General features: G+C 43.4%; 1 protein-coding gene across 3 annotated transcripts in view; it reads left to right on the top strand.

Moving 5' to 3' along the window:
* The window catches only part of LOC116501377 (ubiquitin-conjugating enzyme E2 R2-like), a 90,505-nt gene that overhangs the window by 9,143 nt on the left and 54,252 nt on the right, over positions 1-27,110 (top strand). Inside the window, exons 1-2 of one of the 3 annotated variants that reach the window (XM_032206896.1) lie at positions 21,138-21,262; positions 23,941-24,093. The exons of 1 other annotated variant lie outside the window; for it this stretch is intronic. In XM_032206896.1, the coding sequence (XP_032062787.1) occupies positions 23,983-24,093 (111 nt within the window). In that variant the 5' untranslated portion in view covers positions 21,138-21,262; positions 23,941-23,982. Of the gene's footprint in view, positions 1-21,137; positions 21,263-21,871; positions 24,094-27,110 lie in introns of those variants that run through there. One more of the 3 variants, XM_032206894.1, reaches the window with a different exon arrangement.

Below are 27,110 nucleotides of genomic sequence, written 5' to 3'. Positions count from 1 at the left end.
CTGCCCCCTATCTAAATCCCGTCTAATCTTTAATTCACGTAGTAACAAAATGCCCAAATGTTTCAAATGAAGGTTCATGCTGCTGCTGCTTAAGTTAGAAAGAGAAAATCTTGTCTGTTCTTCATGATACTGCCGCTTTTGCTGGATCTGCCTGACCCAATTTTTATGGCTTTCTTGCAGTAACACATATTGTGACCATAAGTTATTCAAAATGCTAAGCCAAAAAGGTGTTGAGGCTCAACTGTTCTTGAAAGCTTAAGTGTTAAAATTCTGTGAATGACAGTAACATTTCTTCTCCTGTATAATTCTGTAAGTGTCAAGTAGCTATTTCTTGAGTCAACTCCAGTCATGTCTAAACAATCCTCTATAGAGGACCTGTTGTCACTTCCCTTATGGAAGACTAGTGAACTTGTAAATTAGGCATTTCATATTGCTGTATGAAGCATCTAAAAATGAAAGCTTTGAGACAATATATGGACTAATTTCCATTTTTCAATGACTTCTAGAAACCTGAAGGCTTTTGACTAATTTGACTAACATGCATTCTGTGAAATGTAACTGATTTTTTTTTTCTTTTCCTGCTGATAGCTGTCTTCCATTTCTGTGGAAGAAGCTTGGCTGCCTTTGGCCTGAAATATGGCAGTAGTGATACTGCTAGGGGAAGCTGGATAGGTAAGGTAGACTTCAGTGAGACCAAACATCTGGCTTTTACACTGTGAAATGGGCTGGATTATTTTTGTAAATTCATTAATGAAGTTTGTTTTGATCCTCAGAGGATTATGGGTAGGCTTGTCAGGAGCTAAACACCAGCCTAGTCAGGGTTGTTGCAGAAAGTCACTCTGGAGCTCCATTTCAAGTGTCAATAACAGCACAGTCTGCGTCTTGGACCCATATATCTATGGCTATTCTCCAGCTAGAAAGAGGTTGTAGTTGTATTGGTTACTGCTGATAAGGGATGAGATCAATAGGCTGCTGGTCTTGGCTGCTTTCTTCTGGATGTTATGGAATAAGTCTGGCTTCTAGTGCTGTTAGAGGTAATATTTGGATTTCACTGATTTGAAACAGCTTGCTTAATGTTCAGCTTGGATAAACTGAAATTTCATCCAAGTTGTAAGGTTATACAGTACCTACTAAGTATGTAAATGTTAATTTCTGTGATGTAAGCAATATGTTTCTGCTGGGGCTTTTCAACTGGGGACCATATTTGGTCTTCAAGGGACAAATAAGTAGCATGCTATGGCAGTCAACAAAGCTGTGCTGCTTAATAGGAACATCCATGGAGGCTGCAGCAAAGCAGGCTGGTGCAGGCATGTTGCTGAGTGTTGGGGCAGGCCAGGTTGGGCTAAGGGCTGTTTGTACCCATCCCAGAGCATGACACTGCCTGTTTTTCAGGTCTGATAGGGATGCAATGAAACATCACATAAGGATTTCCTCAACAATTTTTGGCATATGCTTGAAATACTTCTTACTGTCCAGGTAGGAAATGCTGTCTACTGTGAGGTTAGATGTGTTAATATGGCAGATGCATCTAGGTGTGCTTAGCCACAAAAGACCTATCACTGTGGTGCTGTCAGGATTTTTTTTTTAAATCTGTCTTGGGGTCTTTGGGGATCCAAGCCTACTTCAAGTGTCTCCCTTCTCCTTCATCTCATTCCCTGTACTGGGCTGGCTGAACTTCAGGGCATGACTGAGAGCTGACTGACATAAGGCCACCACTTGTGACCTAATTAGAGCTCCTGGTGTCCTAGCCTTGTTCTGTTTGATCTTTCCCTCTGCAGCTCTCAGCTTTAAGAACGTGGATGACTTTTGCCTATTTCCAAGAGAGTAATGAAGTATTTTTGCACCTGCCTACTCTAATCAAGACTTCAAAGGTGGCTAACTTCTGCTATTAAAACAACAACAAAAAAAGCTTGCTGGTGATGTTAAGGGAACCTAGGTGTGGTACTTCAGTAAATCTAGCAAAGTTCTGCGTAGAGGTTGGTGGACAGGACAAAACTCTTCAGGTGTTGGAATCTTTGTCGACTGTATCTCAAACTCATGTGTGCACAAGTTTACTTGTGATCTCCTAGCTGTACTGGTCAGAGGTGTATTGCCAAGGCGATTAGCTCTGGGGCAGACACGTTCTGCAGTGGAGTGGGGGATTGGGACAGGCAGGGCTTTTTTTTTTTTTTTTTTTTTTTGTCAAGACAGCCAAGGGAGCTGCCAGGGCCCGGCCTCTCTGGTGAGGGAGGCTGATGAGGCATAGGCGGAACCAGCAACACACCTCTAAGCTGATAAAAGCAACCGCAAGGGAGCATGAACAACCAGGAGCGGGTGACCTGGATGGGCAAACAGTGTGGTGCATCAGAAGGGTGGGGCATGGCAGTTCCTGCAGGCAGGGTGAGCAGGGAGGGCAGAGCAATCCCCCTGCCCATAAGAAAAAATCCTCTAATGGCTGTCTTCCACTAGCTAGGCCGCAATGGTCTATGCTAGTCAGAGAGCTCTCCCTAGGAAGACTGTATCCACCCAGACTGCCTGCTCAAAAGTACTTGAACTTCCCAGACTTATCCTGGAAGCACAACACAGCCCAGAGAAAGCAGTCTAGGAGGTTTCTGGAGAGCGTGGAAGATAGCTTCCTGATGCAGCTGGTTAGTGAGCCTACCAGGGGAGGTGCCCTGCTAGACCTTCTGTTCACAGACAGAGAAGGACTGGTGGGAGATGTGGTGGTTGGGAGCTGTCTTGGGCAGAGTGACCATGAAATGGTAATTCTCTATTCTTGGTGAAGTCAGGAGGGGGATCAATAGAACTGCTGTCTTGGACTTCCAGAGGGCAGACTTCGAGCTGTTTAGGACACTGGTTGGCAGAGTACCTTGGGAGGTAGTTCTGAAGGGCAGAGGAGTCCAGGAAGGCTGGGCACTTTTCAAGAAGGCAGCCTTAATGGCTCAGGAGCGGTCTGTCCCCACGTGCCCAAAGACAAGCCAGTGTGGAATAAGACCGGCCTAGCTGAACAGAGAGTTGTGGCTTGATCTTAGGAGAAAAAAGAGGGTTTATAATCTTTGGAAAAGAGGGTGGGCCACTCAGGACTATAAAGATGTTGCGAGGCTGTGCAGGGACAAAACTAGAAAGGCCAAAGCTCGTATGGAGCTCAAACTGGCTACTGCAGTTAAAGATGACATGTTTTTTTAGTTACATCAATGCAAAATGGAGGACTAGGGAGAATCTCCATCCTTTACTGGATGCGGGGGGAAACCTAGTTACAAAAGATGAGGAAAAGGCTGAGGTGCTCAATGCCTTCTTTGCCTCAGTCTTTAGCGGCAATACCGGTTGTTCTCTGGATACCCAGTACCCTGAGCTGGTGGAAGGGGATGGGGAGCAGGATGTGGCCCTCACTATCCATGGGGAAATGGTTGGCGACCTGCTACAGCACTTGGATGTGCACAAGTCGATGGGGCTGGATGGGATCCACCCGAGGGTACTGAGAGAACTGGCAGAGGAGCTGGCCAAGCTGTTTTCTATCATTTATCAGCAGCCCTGGCTATCGGGGGAGGTCCCAGTTGACTGGCGGCTAGCAAACGTGACGCCCATCTACAAGAAGGGCTGGAGGGCAGACCCGGGCAACTACAGGCCTGTCAGTTTGACCTCAGTGCCAGGGAAGCTCATGGAACAGATCCTCCTGAGAGTCATCATGCAGCACTTGCAGGGCAAGCAGGTGATCAGGCCCAGTCAGCATGGGTTTATGAAAGGCAGGTCCTGCTTGACGAACCTGATCTCCTTCTATGACAAAGTGACGTGCTGGGTGGATGAGGGAAAGGCTGTGGATGTGGTCGACCTTGACTTCAGCAAGGTTTTTGACACTGTTTCCCACAACATTCTCCTCAAGAAACTGGCTGCTCGTGGCTTGGACTGGCGCACGCTTTGTTGGGTTAGAAACTGGCTGGATAGCCGGGCCCAAAGAGTCATGGTAAATGGAGTCAAGTCCAGTTGGAGTACGGTCACTAGTGGTGTCCCCCATGGCTCGGTGCTGGGGCCGGTCCTCTTTAATATCTTCATCGATGATCTGGATGAGGGCATTGAGTGCACCCTCAGTAAGTTTGCAGATGACACCAAGTTAGGTGCGTGTGTTGATCTGCTCGAGGGTAGGAAGGCTCTGCAGGAGGATCTGGATAGGCTGCACCGATGGGCTGAGGTCAACTGCATGAAGTTCAACAAGGCCAAGTGCCAGGTCCTGCACCTGGGGCGCAATAAGCCCAAGCAGAGCTACAGGCTGGGACATGAGTGGTTGGAGAGCTGTCAGGCAGAGAAGGACCTGGGAGTGTTGGTGGATAGTCAGCTGAATATGAGCCAGCAGTGTGTTCAGGCGACCAAGAAGGCCAACAGCATCCTGGCTTATATAAGAAGCAGTGTGGCCAGCAGGGCTAGGGAGGGGATCGTCCCCCTGTACTCAGCTCTGGTGAGGCCGCACCTCGAGTACTGTGTTCAGTTTTGGGCCCCTCGCTACAAGAAGGACATCGAGGTGCTTGAGCGGGTGCAGAGAAGGGCGACGAAGCTGGTGAGGGGCCTGGAGAACAAGTCCTACGAGGAGCGGCTGAGGGAGCTGGGCTTGTTCAGCCTGGAGAAAAGGAGGCTCAGGGGCAACCTTATCGCTCTCTACAGGTACCTCAAGGGAGGCTGTAGTGAGGTGGGGGTTGGTCTGTTCTCCCACGTGCCTGGTGACAGGACGAGGGGGAATGGGCTTAAGTTGAGCCAGGGGAGTTTTAGGTTAGATGTTAGGAAGAACTTCTTCACTGAAAGGGTTGTGAGGCATTGGAATGGGCTGCCCAGGGAAGTGGTGGAGTCACCATCCCTGGAGGTTTTTAAAAGAGGTTTAGATGTAGAGCTTAGTGATATGGTGTAGTGGAGGACTTGTTAGTGTTAGGTCAGAGGTTGGACTAGGTGATCTTGGAGGTCTCTTCCAAGCTAGATGATTCTGTGATTAGCATGAATTGTTTTGTAGGTGGGTGTATTGATAAGTTCTAGGGTTTTCCTTCACTTCTCTTCTTTACTTGAGTATAAATCAATGAGTCCTGTACTCTAGCAGGAAGAGTAGGTAACTGTCTTTCTTGGATTAAACTTGGTGTATGTATATATTTTTTTCTCTACTTTTGTAATCGTAACTGTTATGACTATAAAATATGTATATTTATAGAGATATAATGAAGTATGTATGAAGAATGTATTTTATGGCAGAAGAGCATCAATATGGTGTAGAAGAATCCTTATGATTAGAAAGAACTTCAGTTAAGTTAAAACTACTTGGTTGCAATACATTACTTGTGCAACTGTGGTAATCCAGTAAAGCTGAGGATGAGGAAATTTAGGCGGAGCCTAAAGCCTACTGTTAATCCATGGTTAGATCATAATTTGTAGATTAATGACTAGATGTCAATGTGAAATAAAAAGGTTATGGGAGATGAGCTGCTTCCTTTTGGGAAGGATTTGTCTGTTTCTGGATGCTCTCATGGCCATCCAAGCATTGTCTTCTGCTAGGTAACAGCTAGCAGGCTTTCTTCAGTATCTGTTTTGTTGTGTTTTCTTTTAGTACAGCTATTAAGTGTGACACAGAAGTATTTAACTCTGAATGTGAATGGCAGTAATCTGATGTCAGACTGGGTGAAAGAGATGCCCAGTCCAGAATTCATCCTCTGTTACCCTTTTGTGTGGGTGAAGCATGGCACTTGTCGAGAACAGTCTGTGGGTACTGCACAAACAGGATGAAAGAGCCGATACAATGTATTAGTTTAGATCTGTTGAGGACTGTAAGAAGTGCTCTTCTGAAGGCTGTGGGGCTAGGATTGGAAGAGTTCTATAGAAGTGTGAGGGTTCTGTATAGCTTTGATTGTCAAGGAACATTTTGGCCCTACCTTACAACAGTAAGAGGCAGTATAATTTAGTGAATAGGATATGGACCAAGTCTCTTATCTGTAGTGGGTTTGTGTGCATGATCCTAGTTAAGTTAGCATTTTTATATAAAATGGTTATAATAGCATGGGAAATATTCCAAAACAAATTCAACTTGTATATTTATAAGTACAGTATTTAATTTTGGAACAGCTGAATAAATTATCAAATAGCTTTCAGGCTGCTTAAGCACAAAAGCAAAGGGATTTTCGCAATAAGAACTTCTACTTATTCCTGGCTTAAAAAAAGAATTAAAGAGCAATCTTCTGAAGTGCCCCAGCACAGATCCTGATGTACTGACAAGTCACACTCCTAAGAGCAAAAATAAAGTTGGGGTTGTGTAACTTAACCTGGGGGAGGAGGGGGACATTCCTGGTGTTGAAGAGAAAGCAGTCAAGGCTTGGGCATCTAGGCTTGCTGGGGGAGACAAGATATGCAGGCTTCACAAATAATTCTCAAAAACAGTGTATTGGGAAATAATCTGGGTAAACTTCTGAGTGTTGGAGGGGGTAGAACTATGCTTTGGCTGTCTCATCACTTCAAATGTCAGAGGGATCTGCACTGATTTCAGAGCTACCCAGATCTGAAATCAGCTCTCATTTCCCACCTCTGAGATTTGTCTTGTACTGTCTTAATTGTTCCAGCTCCTGTGCTCTTCTACTGCAACCAGCCCAGGTCTTCTCTCCTGTGCTTTGAAGATTAGGTTCAAAATAAAGCCTCTCAGCATAGTGAAACTGGCATGCAGGATTTGTGTGAAGTGTGGAACAGCTCACGGCTCTGTAGCATGGCCAGGGGAGCAGCCTGGTGCTTTGCTTTGTGGACCTGGTATGTTTGCAGAGCAAGACTTGGTTCTAGGAAGTTAAGTTGAGATTTTAAAGTGTATTATTGATGTGCCTCCAAGTTCTGTTATGGGTAATTGCAAAGTGCAATTACCCAGGCTATGCCACAACACCGAGCTTAAAACACATGGGCAGAAAGCCAAATTCTACACTTAGTAAGCACTTTAAATAGAGAACTACAGCACAACTGACCTGCAGGTACCTTTCCTTTTACAAAGGAAGCTGGTGTTTCTAACTGCTAAAGGCTTCTTCGCTTTAATTTTGAATGTATTGATAAGTGCTGTTTAATTATATGTATTCACCAAAGTAATGTTTGACTGTAGCTTAATGTGATTGCAGTGTAGAGTTTGAGGTTCACTTTTACTTTTGTGAAGCTTTTAGGAAGTGAGCGGTGTCCCCCAAGGCCTTGGCTGCTGGCTGAGCTCAGCTGGCTTGGCCAGTGGCTTCTGTGGTTACCCGGGGACTGGAGGCTGGCAGTGACTTGCCTTGTTAAAATGTGTCTAACTCACTTATTATTTTCTCAGTGGAAGTTCTGTGATGTTCAAGCATAAATAAATAAATATATATATGGGTGTCTTTCAAAGGTTGAATTTGATAAGTATTCTAACAAATATTGAGTCATTCTGTTCATGGTAACAAAAAAAATAGAATGAGACTTAAATTATTGGAAATGACAGCACAGGCATGCATAAACTTGGTTTGGATGTGTACCTCTGATCACATCTTCTGCTTCATCACCTCAGTGCCCTGGAATTTAAGGTATTAAGCTTCTAGCTTTAAAGGAAACCTTTCTTTTGAGAGTATAATTGAAACAAATCTCTCTCTACAGAAGAGGAAAAGTTCATATTAAAGGAAATTGAGTTTCTTAGGATAGAAGACCTCAAAAGCTAATAAAAGCTTAAAGAAAAAGCTGAACTTCAAAATGACTGCTTCTGGCAGCTGATTGCCTAGAAGTCACAATGAACTGAAGGGAAGCCTGAGATAGATGAGCTAAGGTGCTGGTGTTGATGAAGCAGTTGTCTTGGCAACTGCAGTCACTCAAATATCTCTAGGAAAATAACTTGCAAAATTTAAGATTGGGAAATGGCAATGGTTGATGGCAGCACCCAGAGCAATGAGCAACTTGAGATTTATGCAAGGAATAAATTTGACTACAATAGCAAGTTGCTGTTTTCAGCGGTGGGATTATTCAGCAGTGCCATGCTGATCGTTCTCGTATAACCACTGTCTGGCTACTCTCTTGCTGTATGAAGCAAGATCCTTGGGGAAGAACACTGACTTCTCTAGGTACATTCATGCTCATAATAGTGGGAGATAGATGTGATGGGAATTCTGCTACTACTGAAGTGCTTCATTCTGCAGTCCCTCTGTTCAACATAGTTGTGCAATTATTGCAGCAAAAAAATGGTGCAAGACAAACTCTGTATGGAGGAAAAAAAGCATGAATTGTATATTAATATCAGAACTAAATTACAGAACCTGTAACTGTTGGGGACTGTTTTAGGCTCTCATAATGCTCATTGTGGTGAGAAATTGAGGCATCTTATGTATTTTGTTGTGATTGCACATGCTGTTTTGTGGTTCTGTAGGTAAAACTGGTAAGTTTTAATACTTTCCTTATGGAGCACTTAATTCTTTTATATTGGCACAAAAACAAACCCCAAAGAAAGGCTGACTGAACAAAACAAGCAGAGATGCCACAAGCTGCTGCCACAAGCATATTTGTAATTGCCAACTATGACAGGTATTCCTACAGGCACTGAAACTTAAGCAGACCACCAGGTGTTAGGAGAAGTTATGGAAGACTAAGTGTACATCTTTTGCCTCTCATCCAATAGCTGTTTCTGAGCATCTTGAATGTAGTAACTTGTGAGAAGTCACAGTTTAAGAACTTCTTCCAAATCCAAGTGGGAACTCAGAAGTTGCTACTTATTGCTAAGGGTACCAAGGGGTGGAAACTAGTGGTAGGATCACTTATCACCTTTTTTTCTTTTTACTGGAAAAAAATCTTACCCTACAGCAATAAGAACAGTCACTATATTTCTATGTGATTTTTATCTATATGTCTAAAAGCTACCTGTCTCTACTGATTTGTGCTCAAGATACTAGGCAGGTTCCTGTAATGCAGACCTAGTTGGTGTTCCAGTTAATTCAGTCAAAGCTTCCAGCATTTGACCAGCTATTGCTGCATTGACTGTACTAAAAATGTAGCCAAGTCTCTTCTAACTTTCTCTAATAGCAATGTAAGTATTACAATTTATAGGTGATTGGACTTGTGTATCCTTGCCAAATTAGAGGGAAGTTTTCCTTGGCGAGTGACATCAGCTTCTGCAGTACTGAAACTTTAAAGTAAAAATTCTAGTCCCTGGCATAATGCAGGTAATTATGGCAGGATTTGTTATTTGTGAGTAACTTTTGCTGAAATAGCAATGACAGAAATACTTATAAGCCAGAAAGGGGGGAGGGGGGAAATGAGCTTTTAACCTCCTACATGTTCCTCTGATCCCCCAAGGTATTCTTACATTGGAGAAGTACTAATAACAGATTCAGATGCCTTAAGACCTGTAACTTCATCTTGCACTATGACTAAGGTTCAGAAATCACCTCTGAAAATAGTTCTGCGTTTGCCAAAAATTCCCTTTTGTGGGCAAAGAATAATTTAAGGGATAAAATCACTGTCAGAGTACAGGATGAAATCCAGGTAATTTAATGTGAACGCTTTGAATTCTGCGCTAATAGTGAGCTGCTCAGCTGTTTAGATGGACTCTTCTCTTTCTGTATCTGCTTTGACTATTTTAACAGCAGAAGGTTCCAAAAAGGCCTGGTACAATCAAAACCACCCTCCTGTCAAAAAGCTGCTTGATATAGGGAGCTTGATAAACTATTGTGGGAATAAAAACGTTTTTTGCAGAGTTACGTTGTTTAGAGGAAAGGAATGTGGTATTGAGATATGCTTACAGTGATGAGAAAACTTAGCAGGTGACCTTGTAAAATGCAGCCAAGCAGAATCTTTGGAACAATTAGGTGGAAATCACCGTGTAAGAAACATTACCACCTCAAAGAGTAGAAAAGTCAAAAGAAATTTGACTTATAACAGGCCGGCAACTAAAGGCCATGTATTGTCTGTGAAGCATCAGATTGTGAACCTGGATTACCCAGTCAATGGGGAAACAGGAGAGGGTCCCGGTAATCGAGGGGGGGGGGGGGGGGAGTATATAAACTCTGTTATGCAACTAGTAGACAAGCTCTCCTGCTTGTGGGACGCCCACCATTGCAATCGCAAATAAATTACTACTTCACTGAAATCCTCGCCTGATCCTTTGTTTCAGGCTCGTTGTTTTAACAAATCATTGGCTATGGAGTGTTTCTGACAATTTGGGGGCTTGTCCAGGATCCAGTCACCTACTGGGGAGCCCCACCGCAGCAGCAGGAAGGCGTGCCCCGCTGATTTCAGCGGTCCTGTGCATCGGCGGTGGCGGTTCTGCGGAGAGCTGACAGAGGGCCCGAGACTGGTTAAAGAGGCAGGATCCGTGAAGTAGTGGGGGAAGGAAGAAGGTAGGCACTCCGGGGTTTAAGAATTGACCCAGTAACTCTGTGCACAGACCAAGGTAAGAAATACTAAGTATTGCCTTGGGGGTTGGGTGAGACTCTGTGTGATGTGTGATTGAGACAAACCTTTGTACGAAGCGAGAGCGTGGAGTCCTGATCTGCTGTTCTGTAGCTCCACGAGGGGCGGGACGCAGACGGAGACAGATGAAGCATGAGATAAAGGGGAGAAAGGAAGAGTCTTGGGAAATTTGGTGTACGGTAAGCCCTTGCACAGTGAAGTGCTTGGCAGTGCACCTGCGTTTTCCGGAATTTGAACGTTAGTGTGTGGTACCCTGCAGGAGGGAAATTTCTGTAGCAGCACACTGACAAGGGCTAGGAGAAGTGGCAAAATGTGGGTTCCAGGGGACTGGAAGGTATCCCTGGAGTAGTGCCTACCGACAGTTCTTCCTGAAGAATGATAAATTGGAAAAATAATCTCAAAATTAGAGGAGATGATAAAAGAAGAAAATGGTTAAATATTGTGTATCAGTCTGGACAAAAGAGCCAATTAAGGAAACAGCAGTGTTTTGGCCAAAATACGGGTCTGATGAAAATTCAGCCCTTTTAAATTTGTGTGTAAACACTAAGATTCCTTTTTTGGAGAAGGAGCCAAGTTATGCTCCCTATAATCCTAATATCGCACCGGTGGCAACAGCAGTCGCTCCAGGAAGGGAGACGGGGACTGCAATTAACAGAGCCTAGAGTATGCTCCTTCTCTAGGGACAGTGTTAAGAATTAGAACAAGGTAGAAGAGATATTGAGAATCTTGCCTTCCCCGGTACTATCAGTACTAACACTGTGTATCCTCTTAGGTGACACCCCCCCCCTCCTTACCAGCAGAGAGGTTAAGACTTCTAAGAAGGAGATGAAGTTTTTAATTGAGGACCCCATCAGGCTAGCTGAACTATTAGGTCCTAGGAACTGGTTTAACTTCTACTCTTGGGGGAAATGATGTGTATATGAAATATGTTGTTTACAGGGAAAGAAATGGGAATGATCAAGAGGAGAGCTGCTATACAAAAACGGGAAAGAGAGCTCATCCTCCAGGACTGGGGGTAATAGCGGCAGGTACTTGCCGATCCTGGCTGGAATAATAGTGTGCAACACAGAAATCATGAGACACTTGGGGGCAGAATGAGAAAGTACTTGAGGATGAGTCCCGAGGACCCGGTATTCCAAGGGCTCTTGAAAGTTCATTGTGTGATTAAAGCCTGGCAAGATACACGAAAAATGCTCCAGAAGGTGGGGGGTGGGGGGGGGTGTTGCGAACAGTCACTGGGGGACCCTGCTGCGGGAGGCCCTGGAGGTGTGTGTCCGGAGGGGAGATGAGAAGGAAAAGCAGAGAGCGAAACTAATGGTATTGACAGCGCAGCAGGTAGTGAGGCAGAGGGTTAGAGAAAGAGGAAGAAAATCTTCAGGGGAAGTCAGGGCCAGGATGGAAAGGAGAGGAAGAGAGATGAAGGAATGGCAGGCAAGGAAAGCTACATGTGTTGCAGCCTGAATCCTAGCAGGGACAGGCTTTGAGAACGTTTTGTGTGGCCAGGCTGGCCACTTCGAGTAGGAATATCCAGAGTGGAAGAAGGAGAGAGAAGGAAAATGGGATTGTTATATATGGAGTGGTAATTCGTGTCGAGAAAATGGTTGATATTAATAAAGAAGGGGGAGATGTGGGAGTGTGGCCATGGGGGTTGGAAAACCCCATGATTGAGATAACATTAGACGCTTAACGACGAGGCCATCAGGAATATAAAAGAGTTTAGAGGGAACAAAGAAAGGTGATTCAGGAGACTCCATGCAGTCTCAGGGTTTCTTGTTCTGCAGCAGGTCTCTTGTTCTGCAGCTGTTAAGGCATGGAAGTTTCTGGGTGTTTGCTGTTGTTGTTACATTCAAAGTTGTTTGACCAATGAAAAGTTGTTTTGAAAAGAACTGCTGTGGGGAGAAGGGTATAAGAGGGGAGCCTGCCCTCAAGATAAAAAAGGCAACACGATGAAGTTATGTCATCAATAAAGAAGCAGGAAAAAGAAGCGAAGAGGAACAGGCTGGCAGAATGGAGGCCAGGACGGGAACGGGCACTTTGCCTCACGAAGATAGGTTCGGCCAGACTCAGCAAACCGCTCAGAGAAGCTCGTCGCTGGAAATAGGCGCACCGGAGCTGGAGAGAAGCTCGAGCTGAGAGAAGCGGACCCGCGCACACAACTGCCTCTCGCTGGTAAGCAGTTGCACATTATGGGGAAGCATACGTCCTTAGGAACAAAGACTGTCCTGGTAACCTTACAGCTCGTTCTCCTTATTAACAGTCGGACAGTTTATGAGCCTGAAATATGGGACCAAACTGAGGTCAAGGTGTGGGACTCTGCAACTAAAAACGACAAGGTTGCAGTGGGATTGCTCGGCACCTGGCGAGCAATCTCTGAGGCCTTAAAGAGCCATGTGGAGCCACAATCGCAAACATGTGGCTTGTCAGACAGTGAGGGAGCTGCGGGCTCCTTTACTGATCCGACTGCTACAGCCATCGGCCTCTCTGCTGCTACAGCCATCGAAGGCTTTTGCTGTTACGCCCCCTGCTGACCTGGACGTGCCTTTTGACCCAGGCCTCTTGGCCTTCACAAGGAGACAACTTAAAGCAAGACATTGTTGAAAAGGAATGGAAAATGGCGACTGTTAAGTTATGGAACTTAAAGGACTGTTTACTTGGTTACCTATCCTGATTGTATGTATGTATAGGCATACTCGGGTTATTATGTAAAGCAATGCTCTGTATACATGTATTTAGAATGTTTGATGTTTATGTTTGTGTGTGTGTGTGTTGGCGGAGCGCAGACTCCCCGCACACCCAGCGCTGTTTACTTGCCTTTTATGCTTTTTATACCTTTTATACCTTTTAGAAATATTTGTTTTATAAATATTACAAAATTCAGATTGACTTGAGACCTCATTTATAACAGGATGAAATATGGTATACTGATATGTTGTTTCAGCATCCTGGAGGGAGAAAGGTATGGAATTAAGTTGGCTAATGACTGAGCCTTTGGTGAAAGTACAGGTTGGAGAAAGATAGAAAGAAGTGTTTAAAAAGGGTTACTGAAGGTGGTAAAGGTGTAGCATGTAGCATTTGACAGAGCTGTTTGAAGCTGAATGAGCAGGGAAAGGGGATGTAGGCATTATCTAAGTAACAGTCTCGAAGTTCTGGTATAAGTTTTGGTATACTTGCTGTGGTGTTTGGTCAGTTTCCAAAGTATCGGGGAGGGGGGTGGAGTGTGAGGATAGCCTGCTCCACCAAGGGCCTCTCCACAGGCCGCAGGGGGGCTTTGGCTCTAGCGCCTGGAGCACCTCCTCCCCCTCCTTCTGCTCTGACTTTGGTGTCTGCAGGGAGGTTTCTGGCTCCTCACTCTCCCAGCCGCTGTTGAGCAGCAGGCTTTTGTTTGTTTCTTTGTCTTCGTGGATGTGCTCTCACAGAGGTACGGACTGTGTGTTGCTGATGGCTTGGCTCTGGGCAGCGGTGTGCCCCTTTGGGGCAGGATGAAATTGTCCCACATACAAACTTTACTATTTCATTTCATTAATGAGCCCCGTTCCAATCATATATCCACAGAACTTCAGGAAAACAGCTGAAACACTCAGTCTTCTGTCTTCTAGACAAACATTACCACCTTTTCCACAAAATTTATATTATATAAATGTATATAAATTATATAATTATATACCATATTTCATCCTGTTATAAATGAGGTCTCAAGTCAATCTGAATTTTGTAATATTTATAAAACAAATATTTCTAAAAGGTATAAAAGGTATAAAAAGCATAAAAGGCAAGTAAACAGCGCTGGGTGTGCGGGGAGTCTGCGCTCCGCCAACACACACACACACAAACATAAACATCAAACATTCTAAATACATGTATACAGAGCATTGCTTTACATAATAACCCGAGTATGCCTATACATACATACAATCAGGATAGGTAACCAAGTAAACAGTCCTTTAAGTTCCATAACTTAACAGTCGCCATTTTCCATTCCTTTTCAACAATGTCTTGCTTTAAGTTGTCTCCTTGTGAAGGCCAAGAGGCCTGGGTCAAAAGGCACGTCCAGGTCAGCAGGGGGCGTAACAGCAAAAGCCTTCGATGGCTGTAGCAGCAGAGAGGCCGATGGCTGTAGCAGTCGGATCAGTAAAGGAGCCCGCAGCTCCCTCACTGTCTGACAAGCCACATGTTTGCGATTGTGGCTCCACATGGCTCTTTAAGGCCTCAGAGATTGCTCGCCAGGTGCCGAGCAATCCCACTGCAACCTTGTCGTTTTTAGTTGCAGAGTCCCACACCTTGACCTCAGTTTGGTCCCATATTTCAGGCTCATAAACTGTCCGACTGTTAATAAGGAGAACGAGCTGTAAGGTTACCAGGACAGTCTTTGTTCCTAAGGACGTATGCTTCCCCATAATGTGCAACTGCTTACCAGCGAGAGGCAGTTGTGTGCGCGGGTCCGCTTCTCTCAGCTCGAGCTTCTCTCCAGCTCCGGTGCGCCTATTTCCAGCGACGAGCTTCTCTGAGCGGTTTGCTGAGTCTGGCCGAACCTATCTTCGTGAGGCAAAGTGCCCGTTCCCGTCCTGGCCTCCATTCTGCCAGCCTGTTCCTCTTCGCTTCTTTTTCCTGCTTCTTTATTGATGACATAACTTCATCGTGTTGCCTTTTTTATCTTGAGGGCAGGCTCCCCTCTTATACCCTTCTCCCCACAGCAGTTCTTTTCAAAACAACTTTTCATTGGTCAAACAACTTTGAATGTAACAACAACAGCAAACACCCAGAAACTTCCATGCCTTAACAGCTGCAGAACAAGAGACCTGCTGCAGAACAAGAAACCCTGAGACTGCATGGAGTCTCCTGAATCACCTTTCTTTGTTCCCTCTAAACTCTTTTATATTCCTGATGGCCTCGTCGTTAAGCGTCTAATGTTATCTCAATCATGGGGTTTTCCAACCCCCATGGCCACACTCCCACATCTCCCCCTTCTTTATTAATATCAACCATTTTCTCGACACGAATTACCACTCCATATATAACAATCCCATTTTCCTTCTCTCTCCTTCTTCCACTCTGGATATTCCTACTCGAAGTGGCCAGCCTGGCCACACAAAACGTTCTCAAAGCCTGTCCCTGCTAGGATTCAGGCTGCAACACATGTAGCTTTCCTTGCCTGCCATTCCTTCATCTCTCTTCCTCTCCTTTCCATCCTGGCCCTGACTTCCCCTGAAGATTTTCTTCCTCTTTCTCTAACCCTCTGCCTCACTACCTGCTGCGCTGTCAATACCATTAGTTTCGCTCTCTGCTTTTCCTTCTCATCTCCCCTCCGGACACACACCTCCAGGGCCTCCCGCAGCAGGGTCCCCCAGTGACTGTTCGCAACACCCCCCCCCCACCCCCCACCTTCTGGAGCATTTTTCGTGTATCTTGCCAGGCTTTAATCACACAATGAACTTTCAAGAGCCCTTGGAATACCGGGTCCTCGGGACTCATCCTCAAGTACTTTCTCATTCTGCCCCCAAGTGTCTCATGATTTCTGTGTTGCACACTATTATTCCAGCCAGGATCGGCAAGTACCTGCCGCTATTACCCCCAGTCCTGGAGGATGAGCTCTCTTTCCCGTTTTTGTATAGCAGCTCTCCTCTTGATCATTCCCATTTCTTTCCCTGTAAACAACATATTTCATATACACATCATTTCCCCCAAGAGTAGAAGTTAAACCAGTTCCTAGGACCTAATAGTTCAGCTAGCCTGATGGGGTCCTCAATTAAAAACTTCATCTCCTTCTTAGAAGTCTTAACCTCTCTGCTGGTAAGGAGGGGGGGGGTGTCACCTAAGAGGATACACAGTGTTAGTACTGATAGTACCGGGGAAGGCAAGATTCTCAATATCTCTTCTACCTTGTTCTAATTCTTAACACTGTCCCTAGAGAAGGAGCATACTCTAGGCTCTGTTAATTGCAGTCCCCGTCTCCCTTCCTGGAGCGACTGCTGTTGCCACCGGTGCGATATTAGGATTATAGGGAGCATAACTTGGCTCCTTCTCCAAAAAGGAATCTTAGTGTTTACACACAAATTTAAAAGGGCTGAATTTTCATCAGACCCGTATTTTGGCCAAAACACTGCTGTTTCCTTAATTGGCTCTTTTGTCCAGACTGATACACAATATTTAACCATTTTCTTCTTTTATCATCTCCTCTAATTTTGAGATTATTTTTCCAATTTATCATTCTTCAGGAAGAACTGTCGGTAGGCACTACTCCAGGGATACCTTCCAGTCCCCTGGAACCCACATTTTGCCACTTCTCCTAGCCCTTGTCAGTGTGCTGCTACAGAAATTTCCCTCCTGCAGGGTACCACACACTAACGTTCAAATTCCGGAAAACGCAGGTGCACTGCCAAGCACTTCACTGTGCAAGGGCTTACCGTACACCAAATTTCCCAAGACTCTTCCTTTCTCCCCTTTATCTCATGCTTCATCTGTCTCCGTCTGCGTCCCGCCCCTCGTGGAGCTACAGAACAGCAGATCAGGACTCCACGCTCTCGCTTCGTACAAAGGTTTGTCTCAATCACACATCACACAGAGTCTCACCCAACCCCCAAGGCAATACTTAGTATTTCTTACCTTGGTCTGTGCACAGAGTTACTGGGTCAATTCTTAAACCCCGGAGTGCCTACCTTCTTCCTTCCCCCACTACTTCACGGATCCTGCCTCTTTAACCAGTCTCGGGCCCTCTGTCAGCTCTCCGCAGAACCGCCACCGCCGATGCACAGGACCGCTGAAATCAGCGGGGCACGCCTTCCTGCTGCTGCGGTGGGGCTCCCCAGTAGGTGACTGGATCCTGGACAAGCCCCCAAATTGTCAGAAACACTCCATAGCCAATGATTTGTTAAAACAACGAGCCTGAAACAAAGGATCAGGCGAGGATTTCAGTGAAGTAGTAATTTATTTGCGATTGCAATGGTGGGCGTCCCACAAGCAGGAGAGCTTGTCTACTAGTTGCATAACAGAGTTTATATACTACCCCCCCCCCCCCCCCCCCTCGATTACCGGGACCCTCTCCTGTTTCCCCATTGACTGGGTAATCCAGGTTCACAATCTGATGCTTCACAGACAATACATGGCCTTTAGTTGCCGGCCTGTTATAAGTCAAATTTCTTTTGACTTTTCTACTCTTTGAGGTGGTAATGTTTCTTACACGGTGATTTCCACCTAATTGTTCCAAAGATTCTGCTTGGCTGCATTTTACAAGGTCACCTGCTAAGTTTTCTCATCACTGTAAGCATATCTCAATACCACATTCCTTTCCTCTAAACAACGTAACTCTGCAAAAACAACATTTTTATTCCCATACCTTGTAAATCTAAATCAAATTTAGAAAACAGCTTCAAGGGAAAAAAATCTAACTTTGTATTATAACTGTTTGGTAAGCACTTACTTGAAGTGTATATTGCACTGAAAGTAATACTGGAGTAAATATGGTTTCTGAAAGCATATTCTAAGAAGGATTTAGAAGTCTAAATGCTGACTTCTGTAGTGTATCATCTGGTGTTTACCTGTCTGTACTGGAAAGATCCAGGGCAAACACTTTGCAGCCTTTAAGTGGCAGAACAAAATGGCACACATCCTATTTTAAATTGCTTTATTTTTAGCCTATTATAGAGTATTCAAAAATAATTTAGAACCTAATGACCTAACGGTTCAGTGGGAAGAGATCAGAGCTGTTAGGGCATGGAAATTTGAGATTAAATGTTACCACATATAAAACCTTCCAGTTGGAGCTTTTTGCTTATGTGTTGGGGAAGGACTAAAAGTATTCAGCGAAGTTAAGGAAGCTTCCTTGAATTAGGAAGTTAGCGGAGGCTATTCCAAGCAAGCAGGCTAGGTGGCCATTTAGCTTCTTCTGATAGCCTGGCATCACAAGCTCTTATACTTCATCAGGCTTTATACTGATGCCCCTGAAAATGCTATATAAGTGTCTGGTGCAACTCAGCTGATGACCTAGCTGAAATATTTCTGTGATCGAAGTGCCCTGACTTCACAGACTTACTGGGCATTTGCATCATAGCTCATGCTTCAGATTCTATAGAGGAGCTGCTGCTCTGCCTTATAAACACCGCTTAGCAGTTGAAGAAATGCTGGTTATTAGAGCTGAATTGCAGATATTTTTTGCCATAGTACAGAACTCCAACTAAGCAGCTGCAGCTGGCTTCCTGGGATAGTGGAGCAGGAGCTATGAGCAGATGAAATGTTCCCCTTGTGCTGCTGGACTCATTGACTGGCTTGTCAGTGTTGTCTAATCAACTTGCATCGCAGGGCTGTTTGAAGTAGACAATATTTGGAAGGCATTGGCAAAATCAATAAGATGTCACTTATTTTGTTAGTGCCTAAATTTAAAAAGTGATGATGCAGTCACAGGCAGACATCTTTATCCCTTGTTGTATTTCCTGTTGACTTGTGGAAATCAGCCTCTATAAAAATCAGACTATAACCTCAGAATAGTTATAAAGCAGGCGTGTTTATACAGCGCTGCGCACATGCTGGGTGTGAGGGGATCACTCTGCCTAACTTGTGTACCAAGGGTTACTGGCAGTGTGTCTATATCAGTGGAACAAATACATATTCATTTCATTTCCCTTAAGGCTCTTGCATATTCATCAGGTCTCTGAAGAATCATTAACATAGGTTCTGTCTCTATTTGTATGTGTAATGGAGTCCTTGGGTGGTCATCTGGCGTACTCTGGTGGTCTTTTGATGAAGGCCAGAAGTCTTCCTCACTGCTAATCTTCTTGCCTTTCCTGTCTTTGACAGACTTAAGCAATCAAGCCAGTTCTTGCTGGTTCCATTATCTATGCATACAGTCTTTTACTCCCTTATCTTTGGGGTTGTTAACATACAATTTTGCTAGCTAAGGCCTAGGAATCAACATGCTTCATCTTGTTCCCTGTCTCACTGTGGTAGATGTGGGTCATGATTTGTGTAACTCTCAAGTATCCTGTGAGGAAGGTTAAGAATTCCTAATATTAGTGCAAATGTTGTCCTTCTTAGCATGACATAGGATAACTACCTAAGGATTTTGAATTTTTTGTTATCCTAATGAGTTGTGTGCTGTTGTTACTTTAATACTGACTCTTGCTTTCTAGCAAGCTTTGACCTGACTTCCCTAAATGTTGGGAATATCAAAAGGTCCCTTGAAGAAAAGTGATCTTTTTTTAGAGCTTCTCACATAGTGGATACTGCACAATAACCTTCAGAGTGAACCTGGGATACCTGCTGTAAGCTACCAGGCAGGAATGTGTAGGAAATCTCTTGCCATTTGTGGTGGCTGGGGGAGTGATAACTTTTCCAAACTTAAAAGCATAGCATGATAAGTTGAAGCTAGATGTATATTGAATTAGATGGCTTAAAAAAAAAAAAAAAAAAGACTAATCCTTACCCTACTGCTAAAACCTAGCTTGATTTGAACATATATTGAATGTTGGTGTTGTGTATTAACTCCAGTCTGTTGTTAACTTTAAAGACCATAATCAGCAGCAGTGTGGCCAAGATGTGGAGACTGAGCATCAAGAAATCTATAGCTGAGAAGGCAGATGCCCTGTTTGGGAGGAGGAAGTCCTTGTTGAGAAATGTTTTTTCATTTTGGCATGTTGTAAGTTTGACTTGAAACAAGAGCATGTGTAATGGATGTTGTCAATACTGTACATGGATTCTGCTGCTTCCTGTGATAGTAATGGCTTTGATTCCCTCTAAATTCACGTACTATACTAGTGGTGAGTGAGCTGTCTTGCTCTCCAGCAGCTTTCAGAAAGCACCAGATTCTGCTGACCTAATTGATGCCAAAGGTGATAATTAAGCTTTCTAAAAAGCTCTGAAGGCAGTCCTATTAGAGTAAGTATTCATGACTGTACTAATAGGTGGGTGAAAAGTGGGAGTTAAAAGGGATTCTCTTATTTCTGTGTGATTGCTATTGCCATGCAGGGGAGGAGAGCTCATCTGTAACTGCAAAGCATCTTGTAGTAAGGAGATGCTCATATTCAAGTATAAGTATTGCCTCTGGGTGTGTTCAGGTGCACCAATGTGTTATGTTTTAAAAAAAAAAAAAAAAAAAAAAAGATAGCGTTTTTACTTTCATGCTTCCCAGAAGTTACTTTTTTGGTAACTGAATATATCTATTGATAGCAGCAGTGTGACAATGTCTTTGAAATTAACAAGTTCAAGATGGTAGTGCTTGTGTTGGTAGATGTTAACATAGCAACAGGTGTCTTGGTAGTGAAACCAGTACTGCTACTAGCATAAATGCTCGATTTGATCTAAACAAGGGATAGTTAAGAAAATATTATGGGTACCTGGGAGATTATTGCTAGGTGAATGAATAGTTTGGAAACTAAGGTCAAACCAACCTTACAGTTTGGACTGAGACCAAGGGCTCAGAGAGCATGTGCAAGAAGATGAGGTAAAAAGTTCAACTCTGATGAAGACATCTTGCTTCATCTGGATGACCACCAGAGAGTACTACGCAAGCACAGAAGGACTGATAAGATAATTAGCATACGCGAAGTGGGGCTAGGCGGAGCTAGGAAATGAATACGCATAGATGTGTTGCAAAACTTAATGCATATGTAATATTTTAGGGTATAAAAGAGAATGTGAGTGAACAAATCGGACAAAATTAGATTTGGGCAGACATGCCCCTAACTTCCGGCACCTAATAAAAGCACCTTCATATAATCATTTTGTGGTTATGTGTCTTTGTGAACGCTAACATTTTGGTGACCCAGATGGGACCTCATGGGCACTGCTGAGGCGGCTCGCAAACTGATCAAGCTCCAGCCGACACCGAGGAGTTTCTCGGGGAGCCATCGGCTGCGACCAACCCTGCTGCTCACAACACACCTCTGGAAGGGTAAGAGAAAAGGTGCTTTCTGGTAATCGGTACTGATCTGGTCTGGGAGCCTGCCGGTCAGACACAGCGAAAGCCACGCACGGTTGGGCTAGGGAATTCCCGGGGTAAGCCTAGGCGTCGTCCGTAAGACAGTTGCGAAAGCGCTGCAGGTTCAGCATCAGTGGTCTGGTTTGGTAAAAGATTATAGCTATAACAAATAGAAAAACTTAAAGGTATTCTGGACGGCAATACTCCCGTACTGCGATCTTCCCCTTTGGGCTGTTTACTAGCACATTGGAAGGAGGAGGGCTTTGGACAGGAGTTACGAAAAGGTAAACTAGTTGATTATTGTAATGTTTGGTGGCCACAGTATGAATTAGAAGAGAGTTGGCCAGAAAATAGAACCTTGCAATACAATACTATCTTACAATTAATGTTATTTTGTAAGCGAGAAGGCAAGTGGGATGAGATTCCTTATGTAGAGCTATTTTTCTATTTGTGAGATAAGCCTAAGTGGCAACGCGCTTGCAGGATAATGGTGGTTAAAATAACTGTTGATGAGCAATGTAACTCGATGACCTTGAGGTCTCTTCCAACCTAGAAAATTCTGTGATTCTGTGATTCTGTAAAGCATGCACAGGAGAAAAGCGCTGTATAGGGCATCAAGCGTTAGAGAATGGTATGTATTATAGACGGGACAATGGAAATACAGATTTGGAAGTAGCACCATCAGCACTGTTAGAACAAGGGCAGACTGTCAGGGGAGAAAGTGAGGATAGTGAGGGGAAGGAGGGAGAAGAAAAAGGAGCAGTAGCTTTGGCTACCCCGGTATCATATAGAACTTGACGACGAGACCAGAAAGGTGCTGCTGAATGTATAATAAGAGAGAAAGATGGAATAAGACAAAAGAAAAACATAATTGCTTCACTTAGACAAGGAGTAGGGACAGAAGGGCCAGTATATGTTAAAGTACCGTTTACTCCAGGAGACTTAGTAATTTGGAAACAAGCAGCAGGAACATATCGGGAAAACCCGGATAAAGTAGCTAGGGTAATGAAAATGATAATTAAAACCCAGAATCCGGACTGGGATGATCTTCAAGTAATATTAGATACATTAATGGACTCAATAGAAAATGATATGGTGTTAAGGGCAGTTAGAGAAAGAGCGAGAGGATATCTGGAATAGATTAGTCCCAGGAAACATAGATCAGAACTTCCTGATAGAAGACCCGCAATGGGACTATAACACAGGGGAAGATATGAGGAGATTGAAAAGGTATCAGGATTGGGTCTAAATAGGGGTGCAGAGTGCCATGCCCAAAACTATAAATTGGTCCGAATTGTATAATGTTAGGCAGGAGAAAACCGAATCTCCCTCCATATTTTTGGAAAGGCTTAAGGAAACTGCAGAGAAATATACTGACCTAGATATAGAAACAGAACAAGCTAAAGCACGATTAGCTCTTATCTTTTTAGGACAATCACAGGAGGATATTCAGAAGAAATTACAGAAACTGGAAGGAGGAGACCTGAGAAATATAGATAGGTTGTTAGAAATAGCTTGGAAAGTATACAACAATAGAGAAAGAATCCACTAGGAGGCAGCAACAGAATTTGTTAGCAGTAATTCAAAGTAGAGGAAACCAAGGATTCAGAGGGAAAGGAAGAGGATTTCTAGAGGACGGGGGGTTAGTATAGGAAGGGGTCGCTGAGACCTTCCTGGAAATCCAGGAGGAAGACTAGGATTGAATCAGTGTGCTTATTGTAAAAAGGAAGGGCATTGGAAAAATTAGTATCTATTTAGAAGAGATCAATTCTCGGGAAATTCATTTCAGAATCAGGAGGCTGCTAAGGCAATGGTGTTAGGAGATTTTAGTAGCTGACTACATACAGAACATAAAGCAGCCAAGGAACATTTAGTAAAGATTCAATTGGGGGATAAGGAAGTAAGGTTCTTGATAGATACAGGAGCAACATATTCAGTGTTAAATTATTTAAAAGGACAATTAGGAACTAAGACAACTGCAATAATTGGAGCCACAGGGAAGGAGGAGGAACGGCCATTCTTACAACCCCTTGATTTGCATTTTGGAGCTAAGGAACTAACCCATGAATTTCTGTATGTACTAGAATGCCCAATTCCACTCTTGGGACGGGATCTATTAGCTAAATTAGATGCAACAATAACATTTGAGGATGGAGAATTAATAATGAAGGTACCTGAGTCCAAAATAGGACAAATCCTAATGATCAAAGATAAACCCTTTGTCAATATCCCAAGAGAAGTAGAAAATGCAGTTATACCAATAGTATGGGAAACAGATGTACCAGGGAAGTCAAAACTGGCACAACTGGTAAAGGTGGAATTAAAAGAAGGAGCCAAACCTGTTTGAATCAAACAATATCCATTTAAGATAGAAGCTAGGCAGGGGATAGTGAAAATTATTGACAAATTTCTTAAATATCCAATTTTGGAAGAATGTAAATCGGAATATAATACTCTAATTTTTCCAGTAAAGAAGCCAAATGGCGAATATAGATTGGTACAAGATCTTAGAGCAATAAATGAAATAGCAAAGGACATTCACCCGGTAGTAGCTAATCCTTATACATTGTTAACATCTGTGAGAGAGAAATATAAATGGTTTACAGTGATAAATTTAAAGGATGCCTTCTTTTGCATACCTCTTGATAAAGATAGTAGAAAATTATTTGCCTTTGAATGGGAAAACCCGCAGAATGGACGACAGACACAATGAACTTGGACAAGACTTCAAGAATAGCCCGACCCTCTTCGGAAGTCAGCTGGCCAAGGAACTGGAGATCTGGACAACGCAAGGACAAATACAGGTACCCAGAAGTCAGTGTTTGTTGTTACAATATGTAGATGATATTTTGATTGCCACAGAGAATGAGTCGCTCTGCACCCAAATAACCATTGAGATTTTAAATCAGTTAGGAATGGGTGGCTATAAAGTTTCAAAGGAAAAAGCACAAATAGTTTGCTGAACTGTAACATATTTGGGGTGTGAGATTTTTCAGGGACAAAGAAGTCTGGGTATCAACAGGATAAAAGCTATATGTGCTATCCCGGAACCTCAAAATCTCCATGAGCTAAGGGCCTTCTTAGGAATAGCTGGGTGGTACAGATTATAGATAATGGATTATGGACTCATAGCTAAGCCCCTTTATGAAGCGCAGAAGGCACATAATTTTATTTGGGGAAAAATACAGAAAGAAGCTTTTAAGAAACTTAAAGATGCTCTAATGAAGTCACCAGCTTTGGGTCTACCAGATTTATCAAAAGATTTCCAGTTATTTGTACATGAAAGACAACGACTAGCACTAGGGGTACTAACTCAGCAACTGGGAAGCTGGAAAAGACCTGTGGGATACTTTTCCAAACAGTTGGATGCTGTAAGTGCAGGATGGCCCTCATGTTTGTGGGCAGTAGTGGCAACAGTTCTCTTAATCCAGGAAGCAAGGAAACCTTGGGAAATCATACTGAAGTTTTTGTACCACATATGGTAACAACTGTTTTAGAGCAAAAGGGGGGCCACTGGTTATCACCCAGCCAGATGATGAAATATCAGGCAATGCTAACTGAACAAGATAACGTAACCTTGAAAACGACTAACCTGTTAAATCCAGCAGTATTTCTAGGAACTGTTCCAGAAGAAGGACCATTGGAACACAATTGTGTGGAAATAATCGAACATGCTCATGCCAGCCACAAAGATTTGAAGGATGTACCCCTTGAAAGGTATGACTGGGAACTTTTTACTGATGGTAGTAGTTCTGTGGAGAATGGAACATGATATGAAGGGTATGCAGTAACAACCCTGAAAATGGTAATCGAAGCAAAACCTTCACCACCTGGAACATCGGCACAGTGAGCGGAACTGATAGCTCTAACTTGAGCACTGGAACTGAATAAAGGAAAGATAGTAAATATTTGGACAGATTCAAAGTATGCCTTTGGAGTGGTCCACGTTCATGGAGCATTACAGAAAGAAAGAGGGTTGTTTTCCTCACAAGGGGCCAATATAAGATATCAAGAGGAGGTGTTAAATTTGATAAATGTGGTACAAAAACCAAAACAAGTGGCTATTATGCGCTGTAAAGCCCATCAAGGAGGAAAGGAGGAACCTCGAAGATATCAGAAGGGAATCAGTTGGCAGATCGAGCAGCTCGACATATTGCTCAGAAGGTGTGGAATGTGATGGCTTTGGTACCACTCAAGGTAGGCCCCACTCGTCTTAATTTTCCCAAGGAACCAAGATATTCACCAGAGGATGAGAAATTAGTAAATCTATAGGCCCAAAAGAACTCTGATGGATGGTATGTAACTGCTATGGGCCAGGTAGTAATACCCCCCTTGGTGATGCGAGAAATACTTCAGACAAGGCATAATGAGTGTCACTAGAGCGCAGAGGCGATAGTAACATTTCTAAAATGTAGCATTATCTCTACACATATGTTAACAATGGCAAAATCAGTCATGTCAAAGTGTGAGATTTGTCTGAAAAATAATCCAGTAGCGAGAAAACATGCTGAAATGGGAAGAGTCAGAATAGGAATAGAACCAGATTACTGGCAAGTTGATTTTATAGAGTTACTTAGGACTAGGGAAATTATTTATAAACTTACAGGACAAGTAGGCTCGTGAGAGCCACGAAAGAAGGCTTTAGAGATTTTAATATCCAACTACAAGCTACAACTAAAATGGTTCTACAAAATCGATGGGCATTAGATACACTGTTATTAAAGGAACATGGAGTGTACGGATTTCTAAAAGATCGCATTGATCATTGCTGCATCCACATACCAAATGTGACTATTGATGTAGAACATGACACAGAACGGCTGGCTAGAGTGGAACAAGATGCAGAACAGGAAGAGAAAGATATGACAACAAGCTGATTGGATAAAAATTTTAGCGGATGGAATATTAGTAATTGGGCTAAATCCTTACTGGAAACGGTAATCATATTGGTAATTGTAGGGGTATTAATTTGGTTAACATTGGTAATGCTGAAAAGTCTGATCCTAAAGAAGACAACATGGAACCAGAAAGTGATGCAGACCATTGCTCGGCAAATGGAACCACATCCTCAATACCCTCCACCAGCATATGACAATTTTGGATTTCAGAGAGAACCTGAGGAATCCAGGGGTTAAAGATGGCATCCACTCCAGATTAAATGAACCCAATCAGGAAGGCGAATACGACATAAAGCAGAAGTAGTGGATTTCAGATTTACGGAATGTTGTGACAACCCTAATCTTTCTAATTTTCTTGATTATGTTATTGGTGTGTGCTGAGTGTGAGACATTTTAATTAGTTAGTGAAAGCGTTTGCCCTCCTTGAAGGAGTGAAATACTTTCAAAGGGGGGAAATATTGGTAGATGTTAACATAGCAACAGGTGTCTTGGTAGTGAAACCAGTACTGCTACTAGCATAAATGCTCGATTTGATCTAAACAAAGGATAGTTAAGAAAATATTATGGGTACCTGGGAGATTATTGCTAGGTGAATGAATAGTTTGGAAACTAAGGTCAAACCAACCTTACAGTTTGGACTGAGACCAAGGGCTCAGAGAGCATGTGCAAGAAGATGAGGTAAAAAGTTCAACTCTGATGAAGACATCTTGCTTCATCTGGATGACCACCAGAGAGTACTACGCAAGCACAGAAGGACTGATAAGATAATTAGCATACGCGAAGTGGGGCTAGGCGGAGCTAGGAAATGAATACGCATAGATGTGTTGCAAAACTTAATGCATATGTAATATTTTAGGGTATAAAAGAGAATGTGAGTGAACAAATCGGACAAAATTAGATTTGGGCAGACATGCCCCTAACTT

The sequence above is a fragment of the Aythya fuligula genome, chromosome W, assembly GCF_009819795.1.
Source record: "Aythya fuligula isolate bAytFul2 chromosome W, bAytFul2.pri, whole genome shotgun sequence".
Lineage (NCBI taxonomy): Eukaryota > Metazoa > Chordata > Aves > Anseriformes > Anatidae > Aythya > Aythya fuligula.
The sequence above is the reverse complement of the archived record's forward strand: the minus strand, read 5'-3'. Positions and strand labels throughout refer to the sequence as shown.